The 18101-nt window shown below is 45.4% G+C and overlaps 1 protein-coding gene across 1 annotated transcript in view; it reads right to left on the reverse strand.

Moving 5' to 3' along the window:
- The window catches only part of tbx4 (T-box transcription factor 4), a 56650-nt gene that overhangs the window by 11860 nt on the left and 26689 nt on the right, over positions 1–18101 (reverse strand). The window contains exons 4-5 of the mRNA XM_034168882.1: positions 11107–11254; positions 3517–3669 (exon numbers count right to left, since the gene is read on the reverse strand). Coding sequence (XP_034024773.1) covers positions 3517–3669; positions 11107–11254 — 301 coding nt within the window. The remainder of the gene's footprint in view (positions 1–3516; positions 3670–11106; positions 11255–18101) is intronic.

An 18101-nucleotide genomic window follows, 5' to 3' on the forward strand; every position in this document is an offset into this window, starting at 1 on the left:
AGGAGTTTGAAACACGGCGCTTCTCGTCTGCACCCGTCTGGTGCAGCCGATCCTAGCCGCCAGTTAGTGGTTGAAGTGGGACGCCTCGGACTCAGGATAGGAGCTGTGCTGTCCCAGAGTGGGAAGACCGATAAGGTCCTTCATCCGGTGTGCCTATTTTTCCCGCAGGTTGACCCCGGCTGAACGGAACTATGACGTCGGCAACCGAGAACTCCTAGCGGTGAAAGAGGCTCTGAAGAGTGGAGACACCTGTTGGAGGGAACGTCCGTGCCGTTCACGGTTTTCACTGACCACCGGAACCTGGAATATATCAGGACCGCCAAGCGCGGCTGAATCCCAGGCAAGCCCGCTGGTCACTGTTCTTTCGGCCGTTTTGACTTCCGCATCACCTACCGGCCCGGACCAAGAACCAGAAGTCGGATGCCTTGTCCCGGGTACACGAAGACAAGGTCAAAGCGGAGTTGTCGGATCCACCGGAACCCATCATCCCGGAGTCCACTATCGTGGCCACCCTCACCTGGGACGTAGAGAGAACCGTCCGGAGGCCCTGGCACGGAGCCCGGACCCCGGACTGGACCAAAGAACAGACTGTACGTCCCACCAGAGGCTAGGGCTGCAGTCCTGGACTTCTGTCACGGCTCCAAGCTCTCCTGTCATCCAGGGGTGCGAAGAACCGTGGCAGTTGTCCGGCAGCGCTTCTGGTGGGCGTCCCTGGAGGCCGACGTCCGGGACTACATCCAGGCCTGTACCACCTGTGGCCAGGGGCAAGGCCGACCATCGCAAGGCTCCGGGACTGCTACAGCCGCTGCCCGTAGCCTCATCGCCCCTGGTCCCACATCGGCCTGGATTTTGTCACGGGCCTCCCGCCATCCCAGGGCAACACCGTGATCCTCACGATAGTGGACCGATTCTCCAAGGCGGCCCACTTCGTGGCCCTCCCGAAGCTCCCAACGGCCCAGGAGACAGCGGACCTCCTGGTCCACCACGTCGTCCGCCTGCATGGGATACCATCAGACATCGTCTCCGATCGCGGTCCCCAGTTCTCCTCGCATGTCTGGAGGAGCTTTTGCCGGGAGCTGGGGGCCACGGTCAGTCTCTCGTCCGGGTATCACCCCCAGACCAACGGGCAAGCGGAGCGGGCCAATCAAGAAATGGAGCAAACACTGCGTTGTGTGACAGCCGCGCACCCGGCGGCCTGGAGTACTCATCTGGCCTGGATCGAGTACGCCCACAACAGTCAAGTGTCATCAGCCACCGGCCTCTCCCCCTTTGAGGTGTGTTTGGGGTATCAGCCCCCGTTGTTCCCGGTGGTTGAGGGAGAGGTCGGTGTGCCCTCGGTCCAGGCCCACCTGCGGAGGTGCCGTCGGGTGTGGCGTGCCGCCCGTTCTGCTTTGTTGAGGGCCCGGATGAGGGCGAAGACCCATGCAGACCGGCGGCGGACCCCGGCCCCTACGTATCGCCCCGGGCAGGAAGTGTGGTTGTCCACAAAGGACATCCCACTACAAGTGGCCTCCCCCAAACTACAGGACAGGTACATAGGACCGTTTAAAATCCTCAAGGTCATCAATCCTGCCGCAGTGAGGCTTCAGCTTCCAGCCTCACTGCGGATCCATCCAGTGTTCCATGTGTCGAAAATCAAGCCCCATCACACCTCGCCCCTCTGTACACCCGGTCCGGCGCCACCTCCTGCCCGGATCATCGATGGCGAGCCGGCTTGGACAGTGCGCCGGTTGTTGGACGTCCGACGGATGGGCCGGGGCTTTCAATATCTGGTGGACTGGGAGGGGTACGGCCCTGAAGAACGCTCCTGGGTGAAGAGGAGCTTCATCCTGGACCCGGCCCTCCTGGCCGACTTCTACCGTCGCCACCCGGACAAGCCCGGTCGGGCGCCAGGAGGCGCCCGTTGAGGGGGGGTCCTGTTGTGTGGGCCGCTGAAGAGGAGGTACTGCTGGCCCACCACCACCAGAGGGCGCCCTGCCTGGAGTGCGGGCTCCAGGCACCAGAGGGCGCCGCCGCCTCACGGGAGCAGCCTCGGTGACAGCTGTCACCCATCACCTGAGACAGCTGACGGCAATCATCAGTGGGGTATATCAGCAGGACGGCATCTCCACCTCATTGCAGAGATATCGTTCTACCTGGAAGGTAATATTCTCAGCTGACTGCTTGACAGTAACCTTTTGTGACTTTTGTGAGTGATAACAGACCTTTTTTTCCAACGAGAGGTGGAGGTAGCTTTCCTGCCGTGTGGATTACTGGGTGCAAACGCGCCCACCTTTAATTGTGTTTTTGTTCCTCGCCAGCAGTACCAGGTCCGACACGCGGAGGCAGTGGCCACCTGGGAGTTCGGGACTTGGCGGCTCCAGTATACCCGGGGTCCTGTGGCGGAGGAAGCCGTGTGGTACCGGTCTTACCTTGGAGAGGCGTCTCCTATCTTCGAGCCTGCCCACACGACACTTTTGTAAATTGACTGTTGTCCATTTCTGTGATTGGTTGTATTCGTTGTGCACATTCACAACAGTAAAGCGTTGTTATTTGACTTACTCCATTGTCCGTTCATTTGCGCCCCCTGTTGTGGGTCCGTGTTCCTACACTTTCCCAACATCTTCATTGGCTTCCTGTTAATTGTAGAATAGAATTTAAAATTTTTCTTCTTACTTATAAGGTTTTGAATAATCAGGTCCCTTCTTATCTTAGGGACCTCATAGTACCATATCACCCCAATAGAGCGCTTCGCTCTCAGACTGCAGGCTTACTTGTAGTTCCTAGGGTTTGTAAGAGTAGAATGGGAGGCAGAGCCTTCAGCTTTCAGGCTCCTCTCCTGTGGAACCAGCTCCCAATTCAGATCAGGGAGACAGACACCCTCTCTACTTTTAAGATTAGGCATAAAACTTTCCTTTTTGCTAAAGCTTATAGTTAGGGCTGGATCGGGTGACCCTGAACCATCCCTTAGTTATGCTGCTATAGACTTAGACTGCTGGGGGTTCCCATGATGCACTGAGTGTTTCTTTCTCTTTTGCTCTGTATGCACCACTCCGCATTTAATCATTAGTGATTGATCTCTGCTCCCCTCCACAGCATGTCTTTTTCCTGGTTCTCTCCCTCAGCCCCAACCAGTCCCAGCAGAAGACTGCCCCTCCCTGAGCCTGGTTCTGCTGGAGGTTTCTTCCTGATAAAAGGGAGTTTTTCCTTCCCACTGTTGCCAAGTGCTTGCTTACAGGGGGTCGTTTTGACAGTTGGGGTTTTTCCGTAATTATTGTATGGCCTTGCCTTACAATATAAAGCGCCTTGGAGCAACTGTTTGTTGTGATTTGGCGCTATATAAATAAAATTGATTTGATTTGATAGATTATTTTTACCCCATATTTAAGCAGGTTTTTGTGGACATTGTTAAAGAAAATCAATCAAGTTATTTCACCTTTATTCAAGCTCAGGAAATATAAAATAAGCTGCATTGGTGAATTGAACCCATAACCATGGGTCCTAATGGTTCCTGGTTCTGGCGGCTGCACGTGGTACCTTGTGGTTCTGATAGGAGGTCACGGAGATGAAGGCCGTCTCGTGGAAGACATGAGTGCAGTAGCCCGTGTTTTTCGATCCAAAGGCATTATTTTCATCAGCTTTGACGATGTGCAGCCTCGGCTGGTACTTGTGCATCGAGTTCAGGATGATCTGCAAAACAGAAGGAACACAAACTGAGCAGAAGTCACCTTAACCCTCTGGAGTTGAATGACACGCTCTCACGTAAAAAGTCACATGACCTAATTAAGCGGACGTAACACTCTTATCTGCTGCACTCTGAGGCTCCCTTTAAATGCGTGCTGAATGTGGAGACTTTTTAAATTTTGTTAACAGGCCTAGTATTGATGTACACACACGCAGCCAAAAGGATCATTTCCTTCTCTACTGCAGCAGTAATAACAGTGGTGGGAAGAAACATGACTCCTTCTTCCTCATTGATTGGCTCCTGAAATTTTCCACCAATCAGAAGTCCCTAACATGTGTTCACTAACCCCACATGTGTTTGATCACAGCCGACCCACGCCACGTGGGACTGACTGTGTGGTCGCTTTCTCTTTATTACTGGTGGAAAGCGTGTGTGGTTAGTGTTTTGTTCTTTGTTTTTTTTTTTTTTTTTTGTAAAAATAAGGCATTTTATGAATGTTGAGCAAGCGCTTCAGTTATTTGTTGAACTGGAGGAAGACGGAGCACACAGTGCATCGTCAGAGACTGAAACAGACAGTGAGGATTTTTGTCATGAAAGAGATGATCCCTCTTCTGTTCTGGAGGAGCAACTAAAGCAGGTGTATCCACCAACGTGCGCACAGAGATTTGAAAAGAGGGTCGGAGCGTGCGCTTCTGTTTCCATATCCAGATCTCCACTCGGACGCGCAGCAGAGACACGCCCCAGCACTGACTGCTGGAACATGGAGGAGGACGCAGACACTGGTCCAGCAGTAAGCAGATTTCAGCCTCTGAGAACACCAGGAGTCCAGGTTGATACACTTTCCACCCAAAGTCCAAAACATCTTTTTCTTTTGTTTTTGCAACTGACACAGAACAATTTGCACCAACACCAATAAAATTGCTACAAAAAACAAGGCATTAGGAAAAAAAATACAACTGGACAGACACTGAAATGGAAGATCTGTACAAATTTCCATTTACATGGACAATTTTTACACGAGTCCCAAACTGTTCATGGACCTGGCTAACATGTAGTTTGGGGCATGTGGCACATAAAGGGCGAACAGATGAGGATGCCCCAGAGGGAGGGCAAATGCTCTCACAAAATATTCTGAAAGAGGATCTATAAGATGGATAAGAGAGGGGCCTCTGGTGTTTGTAAAGTGGATGGACACACAGGAGGTGTCTGTGTGCTCCACAATCCATCATTAGTTTTCGAGTGAGACAGTGTGGAGAAGGGTGAAGGATGGGAAGGATGGATGCTGGACAGTGAAAGACATTCCCTGTCCTACCCCAGTGTTGGCTTATAATAAAAACATGGGCAGAGTCGACCTATCTGACCAGCTCATCCAGTACGACTCCACCCATCGGAAAACTGCACGCTGTTACAGGACAGTGTTGCTGCACTTCCTTGACATTGCAACCACAAATGCATTCATCTTGCATCATGAGATTATCAGTGTCAATTAAGTGCAGCCCAGACACACAAGGACTTTATGGTGGACCCGGTGTGTCAACTGTATGGCACAGACAAAAAAGGTGTCCCACAGGACAGGAGCCAGAACCACGTTCCTGTGCCAATTGTGACAGGCACAGATCCTCACCAAAAAGCCACAAAAGGCAGAGGTGCCAACGGTGCCTTCAGGTGGACAACAAGAGGAGTGACACACCGTGGAAGTGTCAGGCCTGCGATGTGCCCCTCTGTGTTGGACAGGAATTGTTTTTTTGAGTGGCACAAATAGTTTAGCACGTTACAGTGGGGTAAAAAAGTATTTAGTCAGTCCCTGATTGTGCAAGTTGTCCTACTTAGAAAGATGAGAGAGGTATGTAATTTTCAACATAGGTACACTTCAACTATGAGAGACAAAATGAGAAGAAAAAAAAATCACATTGTAGAATTTTTAAAGAATTTATTTGTAAATTATGGTGGAAAATAAGTATTTGGTCACCCACAAACAAACAAGATTTCTGGCTCTCACAGACATGTAACTTCTTCTTTAAGAAGCTCTTCTGTCCTCCACCTGTTACCTGTATTAATGGCACCTGTTGGAACATGTTATCTGTGTAAAAGACACCTGTCCACAGCCTCAAACAGTCAGACTCCAAACTCAACCATGGCCAAGACCAAAGAGCTGTCGAAGGACACCAGGAAGAAAATTGTAGACCTGCACCAGGCTGGGAAGAGTGAATCTACAATAGTCAAGCAGGTTGGTGTGAATAAATCAACTGTGGGAGCAATTGTATGAAAATGGAAGACATACAAGACCATTGATAATCTCCCTTGATCTGGGGCTCCATGCAAGATGCCATCCTGTGGGGTCAAAATGATCATGAGAATGGTGAACAAAACTCCCAGAACTACACAGAGGGACCTGATGAATGACCTGCAGAGAGCTGGGACCAAAGTAACAAAGGCTACACGCTACGCAAATAGGGAGTCAAATCCTTCAGTGCCAGGCGTGTCCCCCTGCTTCAGCCAGTACATGTCCAAGCCCATCTAGAGTTTGCCAGAGAGCATATGGATGATCCAGAAGAGGACTGGGAGAATATCATGTGGTCAGATGAAACCAAAATAGAACTTTTTGGTAAAAACTCAACTCGTCGTGTTTGGAGGAAGAAGAATACTGAGTTGCATTCCAAGAACACCATATCTACTGTGAAGCATGGAGGTGGAAACATCATGCTTGGGGGCTGCAAAGGGGACAGGAGCTCCTTGAGGCAACTCTGTTGTGTGATATAAATGAAAATAAATTGAAATTGAAAAAAATTGAAATTGTTTTTTAAATTTAGGGCAGCACGGTGGTTAGCACTGTTGCCTCACAAGGAGAAGGTAATGGGTTTAATTCCCGCCTGTGACCTTTCTGTGTGGAGTTTGCATGTTGTCCCTGTGTTTGTGTGGGTTTCCTCTGGGTGCTCTGGTTTCCTCCCACATCCAAGACATGCAGTTTAGGTGGATTGGAATCTTTAAAAATAGTCCGTAGGTGTGCGAGTGGGTGTGAGTTAATTGGACTAAGTGGTTGAAGATGAGTGTGTGTGTGTGTGTGTATGTGTCTGTGTTTGAAATTCTAAATCTCATTGTGATATCTCACTGTTTTGTAAATAATTGTACAAAAAAAACCAAAACACCTGAAGCATTTCCTGAATTTACTATGTAAATCGTTGTATTTAACTTTGTTTTTTGTTGTTTTTTTTTGCTACATTTGTACATATATTTTTGAAATTTACAATTTATATTTACATTTGCAGTTATGAAAATGGTTCATTAAACAAGTTTGTGATTTTCACAGTATCATCCATCCATCTGTTAGATATATTTCTGTGTTTAATTATAATTTTCTTTATTTGTTTTCTGTATTTCTTTTGGTATTAAGGTAGTTATTTTATTTAGGGTTATATTTTTAGTTTAATTCTTAACTTTCCTTTGTTCTTCTTTGGTATGTGCATATAGAACTGGATTTAACTGGTTTGTACCACTTAGGATAAAGAGAGTTAGGTTACAATTATAAATCGTATGTCTCCCGTTATTGCGTGGGCCTGGGGCAGGGGGATGGACCTCCCTTGAATGCCCCTGATTATTTTTGCTGTGACTTTGATTCAATTTAAATGTGGAATAGTTCGAGCTTGTGCTTTGTAAAGGGCGGTATTACAGAAAGAACTGGGGGAAGAATTAACACATGGAGGAGCAGCGGCTCGAGCTCCTCACCCTATCTCTAAGGGAGCGCCCAGCTACCCTGCCGAGGAAACTCATCTTGGCTGCTTGTACTCGCGATCTTGTTCTTTCGGTCATTGCCTCAAGTGGAGGAGTTTAAGTATCTCAGGTGTTTATATATATAATAGTCATATAATAAACAAATTATTAACCTTGCTTGCTCAGTCTGTATGGGGACATCAGACCGACGTGTTGTCAGTGCAAAAAAACACAGAGGTCAATACTCAGTCCAACACCCAATCCAATACTCAGTCCAACACCAAGTTCAACACCCAGTCCATTACCCAGTCCAATACTCAGTCCATCACCCAGTCCAACACCCAGTCCAACAACCAGTCCAATACTCAGTCCATTACCCAGTCCAATACTAAGTCCAACAACCAGTCCAATACTCAGTCCATTACCCAGTCCAATACTCAGTCCAACAACCAGTCCAATACTCAGTCCATTACCCAGTCCAATACTCAGTCCAACAACCAGTCCAATACTCAGTCCATTAAAGCGCCTTGGGGCAACTGTTTGTTGTGATTTGGCGCTATATAAAAAAAAAATTGATTGATTGATTGATTACCCAGTCCAATACTCAGTCCAACACCAAGTTCAACATCCAGTCCAACACCCAGTCCAACACCCAGTCCATTACCCAGTCCAATACTCAGTCCATCACCCAGTCCAACACCCAGTCCAACAACGAGTCCAATACTCAGTCCAACAACCAGTCCAATACTCAGTCCATTACCCAGTCCAATACTCAGTCCAACAACCAGTCCAATACTCAGTCCATTACCCAGTCCAATACTCAGTCCAACAACCAGTCCAATACTCAGTCCATTACCCAGTCCAATACTCAGTCCAACACCAAGTTCAACATCCAGTCCAACACCCAGTCCAACACCAGTTCAACATCCAGTCCAACACCCAGTCCAACACCCAGTCCAACAACCAATCCAATACTCAGTCCATTACCCAGTCCAATACTCAGTCCAACACCAAGTTCAACACCCAGTCCAACACCCAGTCCAATACTCAGTCCAACACCAAGTTCAACACCCAGTCCATTACCCAGTCCAATACTTAGTCCATCACCCAGTCCAACAATCAGTCCAACACCCAATCCAATACTTAGTCCAACACCCAGTCTAACACCCAGTCCATCACCCAGTCCAACACCTAGTCCAACAACCAGTCTAATACTCAGTCCAACACGAAGTTCAACACCCAGTCCAACACCCAGTCCAATACTCAGTCCAACACCAAGTTCAACACCCAGTCCATTACCCAGTCCAATACTTAGTCCATCACCCAGTCCAGCAACCAGTCCAATACTCAGTCCAACACCCAATCCAATACTTAGTCCAACACCCAGTCCATCACCCAGTCCAACACCTAGTCCAATACTTAGTATAACACCCAGTCCAGTACTCAGTCCATCACCCAGTCCAACACCCAGTCCATTACCCAGTCCAATACTCAGTCCAACACCAAGTTCAACACCAAGTTCAACACTCAGTCCAACGCCCAGTCCAACAACCAGTCCAATACTCAGTCCAACACCAAGTTCAACACCCAGTCCATTACCCAGTCCAATACTCAGTCCAACACCAAGTTCAACACCCAGTCCATTACCCAGTCCAATACTGAGTCCAACACCAAGTTCAACACCCAGTCCAATACTTAGTTCATCACCCAGTCCAACACCCAGTCCAACAACCAGTCCAATACTCAGTCCATTACCCAGTCCAATACTCAGTCCAACACCAAATTCAACACCCAGTCCATTACCCAGTCCAATACTTAGTCCATCACCCAGTCCAACAACCAGTCCAATACTCAGTCCAACACCCAATCCAATACTTAGTCCAACAACCAGTCTAACACCCAGTCCAACACCTAGTCCAATACTTAGTATAACACCCAGTCCAACACCCAGTCCATTACTCAGCCCATCACCCAGTCCAACACCTAGTCCAATACTCAGCCCATCACCCAGTCCAACACCTAGTCCAATACTCAGTCCAACACCCAATCCAGTACTTAGCCCAACACCCAGTCCATTACTCAGTCCATCACCCAGTCCAACGCCCAGTCCAATACTCAGTCCAACACCCAGTCCATTACTCAGTCCATCACCCAGTCCAACGCCCAGTCCAATACTCAGTCCAACACCCAGTTCAACACCCAGCCCATTACCCAGTCCAATACTTAGTCCATCACCCAGTCCAACACCCAGTCCATCACCCAGTCCAACAACCAGTCCAATACTCAGTCCAACACCCAATCCAATACTTAGTCCAACACCCAGTCTAACACCCAGTCCAACACCTAGTCCAATACTTATTATAACACCCAGTCCATTACCCAGTCCAATACTTAGTCCATCACCCAGTCCAACACCCAGTCCATCACCCAGTCCAACAACCAGTCCAATACTCAGTCCAACACCCAATCCAATACTTAGTCCAACACCCAGTCTAACACCCAGTCCAACAGCTAGTCCAATACTTATTATAACACCCAGTCCAACACCCAGTCCATTACTCAGTCCATCACCCAGTCCAACACCCAGTCCATTACTCAGCCCATCACCCAGTCCAACACCCAGTCCATTACTCAGTCCATCACCCAGTCCAACACCTAGTCCAATACTTAGTATAACACCCAGTCCAACACTCAGTCCATTACTCAGTCCATCACCCAGTCCAACACCCAGTCCATTACTCAGCCCATCACCCAGTCCAACACCTAGTCCAATACTCAGCCCATCAGCCAATCCAATACTTAGCCCAACACCCAGTCCATTACTCAGTCCATCACCCAGTCCAACACCCAGTCCATTACTCAGTCCATCACCCACTCCAACACCCAGTCCATTACCCAGTCCAATACTTAGTCCATCACCCAGTCCATTATCCAGTCCAATACTCAGTCCAACACCCAATCCAATACTTCATCCAATACTCAGTCCAATACTCAGTCCAACACCCAATTCAGTACTTAGTCCAATACTCAGTCCAACACCCAGTCCAATACTCAGTCCAACACCCAATCCAATACTTAGTCCAATACTTAGTCCATCACCCAGTCCATACAAGCACTGAACAGTACGGGAACCACAAGACATCCCTGAGAAACACCAGTTTTCACTGAGAAGAAGTCAGAGATTCTGTTCTTGCTCCTACACTGGATATGATGACCAGCAATCTTCTGGGGATTCTGCAGATTTGCAGGGTGTCCCGGAGAGCAGTCTGATCAACCTGGAAAAAAACTTTTCAAAAAACAACACTGGTGCTCATGTTGTTTCTGAGAGCAACACCTCACGAGGAAAAACGCATTTCACTCCAGTAGATCCAGAAGAATCAGATGATTTTGTGCAGATATCAGAAGCAGTTCAGGGAGAGAATTGTTCACTTTTTGTATCAGCATTGAGTCGAAAGATGGAAGAGAAATATTTTGAAAATGTTCTTGTCTCTCCAAAGAGTCTTCTGCAGGAAATAAGTGGTGACAGGTAAACTGTGGACAGTTTGTAATTTCTTTTTATTTTGGTTTAAATCATGTGGATTTAGTGCCTTTGACTATGGAATTAGTGAAAACCTGCTCACCTGTTTGAGTTACTGGTGCATGGACACGAGTGACTGCAGTAACGCTCGCCGTCGCCGCCGCAAATTGTTCAATGAAGAAACACACAAATCCCTTCAGTGGGTTTCTGTACTCACGTGCCCGAATGGGTCCAGATGATTGTTCGTAAGTTTCAGCTTTTGAAATGAAACCAGTTGCCTCATCCAATGAGCTCCTGAGGCTGGAGAGTCAGGATGCACGTAGAGCCGACCCGGCATCGCTGGCTCCGCCTTCCCCGCCACCATCCTGAAAACAGATTCAGAGACACATGCAGCAGCTGAGACGGAGAAAAGACAGAATCAGGACATCAACCTCATACCATCTCAACCACAAAATCTTGCAACGTTTCAGACTTTGGGTCTGACTGAGAAGGTTTATAGCAGTGATGAACTCATCCCACCTGCTCCAAGTGATATTAATCAGTGAAATCACCTGCTAAAGTCAGTGGCTGCAAAGAAAACCTGCACCCTCTCGGCCCTTTCTGGAATAGTTTGGAGACCACTGGTTTATAGGGAGGTGATGGTCTAGTGGTTAAGCGTTGGGCTTCAGACCAGCAGATCGTCAGTTCAAAACCCAGCCAGACTGGAAAATCACTAACGGCCCTTAAAGGTCCTTAATCCCCCAGTTGTTCCCGGTGTGTAGTGAACACCTTGCATGCCACCACCCTCACATCGGTGTGTGTGTCTGTGAATGGGTGGATGTGAGGCATCATTGTAAAGTGCTACATAAATGCCGTCCATTTACTGAAAGAAAATCAGTCTATCTCGGGTGTGTGATGGAGAATTTTTAAGTTTGTACATTAGATGTTAGTTCTGTTTTAAGGGTGTGATGCATTTTTGGTAGATGAGAAGTTAGTTACCTTTGTGAACTGATGGACAGATGCACCCAAACAAACTGACCAGGAAGTAGTTAACAACAGAAATGGTGAACATGTGTGCGTGCGTCCGTATGTATGGCTTCAATCACGGAGAAACGGGAGAGAGGTGACATTTGCCGTTTGGTATGCTTATGTATTCTGGGTCATGAATGCACGCTGTGAAAACAGGAAGCTGATAAGACAAATATTTTTGGAGAAATTCATCATTTTAGCTAACCAGTAAACAATGGATGTTGTGCTACAGTTCACCATGGGAGTTTGAGGTTTTGAGGTTTTAAATGTTGGTATTGTGGTTCATGTTAGTTCAACAGTGTTGTTAGTGTTGCTGATTTATTGTGTTTTTGTAGTTCAATTAGTTTAGTCAGTTTAGTTAAGTGTTATCTTGCTGTTACCATGAGTTAAGTCTCATGTTGGTACCATGTCTTCAGCCACCGTCTATTTTTTGTCAAATTAAAAGCACCTTCTTATAGTAGCTGTGCATATGTGTGTGCAACTTCGATCACAGACAAACTGGGAAGAGCTGACATTTGCCATTTGATATGTTTATGTATTTTGGGTCAAGGATGAATGCTGAGAAAATGAAACGTTGACAGGACTAATATTTTTAGAGAAGCTAGGGAGCGGTAAATCATCTATATATTAAAAGTGTGAGTGCGGTGAGTGATTTTATTTAGTGAGTTCAATGTAAGCACATAATATGATTGTAAATATGTTAAAAATACATGGATGACACAAGAAAGTGAAAACATTTATTTCCATTGTGGTCCATTTAAAAATCAAATGACAAACTAGAAGTAAAATAATAATAATAATAATAATAATAATAATAATAGTAATAATAATAATAATAATACTGAGTATATGATAACAAGAACCCAAACAATTACAAATACATTAAAACAGTAAACTAACATTAATAAATGACATAATTAACACTTGAGTTCTTTCTATAAAAAACTGTTGAGGTCTAAGGTTCTAAAAACATTCTGGACTCACACACCATTCCAACTCATTATCGAAACTTTGCACAATTTATTATCACCTTTGAAAAATGTTAGCTGCCTATTTTATGAAGACAACCCAATCTAGAGCCTGTGGATCCCCATGGACAACACGCTAGTTTATTTTAATCTGAACGGAACTTTGGGCTGATTCTTGGACAAAACTGGTTGTAGTTGGGTGAAACTTAGGACGTACACAGGGGTGAGTGATCTAAGAAGGTTAGGAACCACTGTGAGGAGTTCCTGCTCACCCTGAAATCAGAGACCCTGTGATCTGACGCTCAGATGAGCTTCTTTTTTTTGGTCCAACCCTGCAGAGGTTTGTGTGTCTTGCTGTCTGAGAGATCCAGTGGCGTCAGTCTTCCAGGTCTGATGGAAGACGGCCATCTAAACCTTCACCCAGTCCAGAGGCACCACATGAGCCAAGTCTTAAAATACTGTGGCTGTGTTTTGTCGCGGCGCGCTGGCTGTAGAAAGTCCCTCCCACATGATTCAGCAGGCTCGGCTGCAGCATCATTAGTAATTACGCTTCTCGGAGGTGTCGCTGAGGAACACCAGAACCCTCAGATTCCAGACCGTGCCACAAAACTACAGAGCCTCGGCTGTAAAACGACTGTTTTCTGCAGGAGACGTGTATTTTTGACTGTTTTTGTCCACTCGCTGATTCTGGCACCGCCAAGACGTTACAACACACATTTCGTCAGCGTGTCCCTGCAGTTTGCTGGTTCTGGATTTTTGGACATTGTACAGATTTTGTGTTGTTGGTGTCGAGCTTCTCACACAGTCAAACATTCAGCTGCAAAAGTTAAATATTTCAGAAAAGCTTTAGTGTTGATTTCACACAGATTCATGAATCGTGATGACTGTAATTGTAGATTTTACAAGGAAAAGCAGATCTGCTTCCTGAGCGCTGTGCTAACCGGACAGTGACGACGTAACTGTGGCTTTCTGCAGCGGTTCACAGTTGAACTGTTAAATATTCATACAGATCACAACATAAGTGACCACAAGGTGCCAAACACGAGTCGGGTCGAGACCTTTCTGACCCCAAAAGCAAGCACCATGGTGACCAAATTCTAGGAATTTTCAAAGTTGGAGCCTTTCCATGGGAATTAACAGGAATATATGGGGATTAACAGGACAAACTGGAAATGAGCAAAATCGCAGGTTAACCTATAACAGGGAACTTAAATGTCATTAAAAAAAACTCATCTTGCAGCCTAATTTTGCTTAAAGTGACCAGATGTAATTTAAATTCATTTGAATTTCTGCTGATGGATGGACACTGGCGCTGCACCCAAGGCGCCGAACATATCCCACGACCCCCCTCGATAATGGACTTTGTTTTTGGTGCTATTCCTTTGAGTCTGGTCTGCTTGAGGTTTCTTTCTCATATCATCAGAGGGAGTTTTTTTCTTACCACTGTCGCCTGTGTTCTTGCTCTGGGGGTCGGTAAGGTTAGACCTTACTTGTGTGAAGCACCTTGAGGCAACTTTGTTGTGATTTGGCGCTATATAAATGAAATAAATAGAATTGAATCTCTATCCTGTACTTTGCATTCCTCCATCACGTGCACAGAGCATTTCTAGAATCCTGCAAATGACAGCAAAACTACTGAAGCCACATTCTTCCATTTGACTGCATGCAGTCAAGTATGTTTAGATGATATTACTCTGTGCTGGAAATGATTAATCTCTCATTAACTTCTGGATCTGTTTCTAAATGTTTCAAATCTGCAGTGATTAAACCATTACTTAAGAAACCTAATCTTGACCCTAGTGTATTGAAAAACTATTGGCCGATATCAAATCTATCATTTTGCTCTAAAATTCTGGAAAAAGTGGTGTCACAGCAGCTCGTGGACTATCTTACTGAGAATAATCTTTTTGAGCCACTGCAGTCTGCTTTTAGAAAATATCATTCCACAGAGACGGCTCTCACTAAAGTGGTGAATGATCTTCTGCTTCCAATGGATTTGGACACCACTACGGTTCTGGTGCTGTTAGATCTCAGTGCTGCATTTGATACCGTAGATCATCATATTCTACTCAATAGGCTGGAAAATCACTTTGGGATTACTGGGAGTGCCCTTGCGTGGTTGACGTCATACCTGAACAGTAGTTCTCACTGTGTTTTGTACAGTAACATCACCTGTAACCTTAGTGACATGAAACTTGGGGTTCCACAGGGGTCTGTCTTAGGCCCCCTGCTTTTCTCCCTTTATATAGCACCCCTTGGGCACAGCTTGCGCCGTTTTGGAATTACCTTTCACTGCTATGCTGATGATACTCAGTTATACATGCCGATAACTGCTGGTAATCTCATCCACATAAAATCCTTAGAAGATTGCCTTGCATCAGTGACAAGCTGGATGTCTAGAAACTTCCTACTTTGAAACTCTAAGACTGAAATGATGGTTCTTGGTCCAGTGAGACATCTGCACCAATTTGACCAGTTAATGCTGAGCCTCATGTGTCATACATCACACTGACAAAGTGAGGAACCTTGGGGTAATTTTTGATCCTATGTTGTCCTTTGACCTCCACATTACAGATATTACTAGGACTGCTTTCTTCCACCAGTGAAATATAGCGAAGATTCGTCCCATCCTGTCTATGGCTGATGCTGAGACCCTGATCCATGTGTTTATCTATTCTAGACTGGACGACTGCAATGTTCTATTTTCTGATTTACCCCAGTCCAGCATTAGGGATCTCCAATTGGTTCAAAATGCTGCTGCCAGACTTTTGACAGGAAGCAGAAGGTTTGACCACATTCACCCATTTTGGCGTCTCTTCACTGGCTTCCTGTCCCAGACTGGCACCTCCCTACCTAGCTGACCTAATTAAACCCTACGTACAGACTCGGGCTTTGCATTCTCAGGGTGCAGGACTACTTTGTGTCCCTAGGGTGAATAAAAAGTCTGTGGATCACAGAGCTTTCTCTTATCATGCCCGTTCTGTGGAATGATCTCCCTGCATCAATAAAACAGTCAGATTCTGTGGAGACTTTTAAGTCCAGACTTAAGACGCACTTATTTTCCCTTTTGTATGGCAGCATACTGGCATAGTATGTTACTATGCTTTTTACTCTTTTAATTCATTTTATTAGTAATTGGAGCGTGCTGCGGCCTCAACTTTACCTAAATTCTGGGTCTTTTAGTGAAGTTTAGGGCTAGTGGCCGGTGATCACCTTAGTATTTCTTCTGTTTTTCTTGTTGCTTAATGCTGAGAAATTATACTATATTTCTTGTCTTTCTGCTACCTGATTGTTTGTTTCTCTCTGTTTGAGGTGCAGCTCCATCCAGAGATGGGTGTGGTGTCTGTTTCTGTAACCCTCCTGTCCTGTGCACCAGCAACATGTCCTGTATATTCATTTTGTGAATTGTTCTGTAATTTATGTCTGTATCATGGCCGAAGCAGAGGGTCACCCCTTTGAGTCTGGTCTGCTTGAGATTTCTTCCTCAAATCATCAGAGGGAGTTTTTCCTTACCACTGTTGCTCTGGGGGTTGGTAAGGTTAGTCCTTACTTGTGTGAAGCGCCTTGAGGCAACTTTTTTGTGATTTGGCACTATATAAAATATAGATATAAAATCAGATGTGCTAAATGTAAGATAGCTAATGTTGATAGTTTATGAGGCTAGCGGTCATGCTAACTCGCTCAAAGTTGTAGAAATGTTTGTATCCATGTCTGCTTAAATCCTCCAAACCGTGACTATCCAGGGTTGGGACCAGGAAGCAGAGTTGTAGTCTTACACACCTCTCTGCAGCTTCTCTCCCCCTGCCATCCCCTCATTACCCCATCCCCGTAGAGACGGTGCCTGCTCCCAGACTACCAATAACCAGCAAAAATCTATTTAAGCATAAAAATTCAAAAAGAAAAAATAATATAGCACCTTCTACTGCACCACAGACTAAAACAGTTAAATGTGGTCTATTAAACATTAGGTCTCTCTCTTCTAAGTCCCTGTTGGTAAATGATATAATAATTGATCAACATATTGATTTATTCTGCCTAACAGAAACCTGGTTACAGCAGGATGAATATGTTAGTTTAAATGAGTCAACACCCCCGAGTCACACTAACTGTCAGAATGCTCGTAGCACGGGCCGGGGCGGTGGATTAGCAGCAATCTTCCATTCCAGCTTATTAATTAATCAAAAACCCAGACAGAGCTTTAATTCATTTGAAAGCTTGTCTCTTAGTCTTGTCCATCCAAATTGGAAGTCCCAAAAACCAGTTTTATTTGTTATTATCTATCGTCCACCTGGTCGTTACTGTGAGTTTCTCTGTGAATTTTCAGACCTTTTGTCTGACTTAGTGCTTAGCTCAGATAAGATAATTATAGTGGGCGATTTTAATATCCACACAGATGCTGAGAATGACAGCCTCAACACTGCATTTAATCTATTATTAGACTCTATTGGCTTGCTCAAAAAGTAAATGAGTCCACCCACCACTTTAATCATATCTTAGATCTTGTTCTGACTTATGGTATGGAAATAGAAGACTTAACAGTATTCCCTGAAAACTCCCTTCTGTCTGATCATTTTTTAATAACATTTACATTTACTCTGATGGACTACCCAGCAGTAGGGAATAAGTTTCATTACACTAGAAGTCTTTCAGAAAGCGCTGTAACTAGGTTTAAGGATATGATTCCTTCTTTATGTTCTCTAATGCCATATAACAACACAGTGCAGAGTAGCTACCTAAACTCTGTAAGGGAGATAGAGTATCTCGTCAATAGTTTTACATCCTCATTGAAGACAACTTTGGATGCTGTAGCTCCTCTGAAAAAGAGAGCTTTAAATCAGAAGTGTCCTGACTCCATGGTATAACTCTCAAACTCGTAGCTTAAAGCAGATAACCCGTAAGTTGGAGAGGAAATGGCGTCTCACTAATTTAGAAGATCTTCACTTAGCCTGGAAAAAGAGTCTGTTGCTCTATAAAAAAGCCCTCCGTAAAGCTAGGACATCTTTCTACTCATCACTAATTGAAGAAAATAAGAACAACCCCAGGTTTCTTTTCAGCACTGTAGCCAGGCTGACAAAGAGTCAGAGCTCTATTGAGCTGAGTATTCCATTATCTTTAACTAGTAATGAGTTCATGACTTTCTTTGCTAACAAAATTTTAACTATTAGAGAAAAAAATTACTCATAACCATCCCAAAGACGTATCGTTATCTTTGGCTGCTTTCAGTGATGCCGGTATT

The sequence above is a fragment of the Thalassophryne amazonica genome, chromosome 4 (genome assembly GCF_902500255.1).
Source record: "Thalassophryne amazonica chromosome 4, fThaAma1.1, whole genome shotgun sequence".
Lineage (NCBI taxonomy): Eukaryota > Metazoa > Chordata > Actinopteri > Batrachoidiformes > Batrachoididae > Thalassophryne > Thalassophryne amazonica.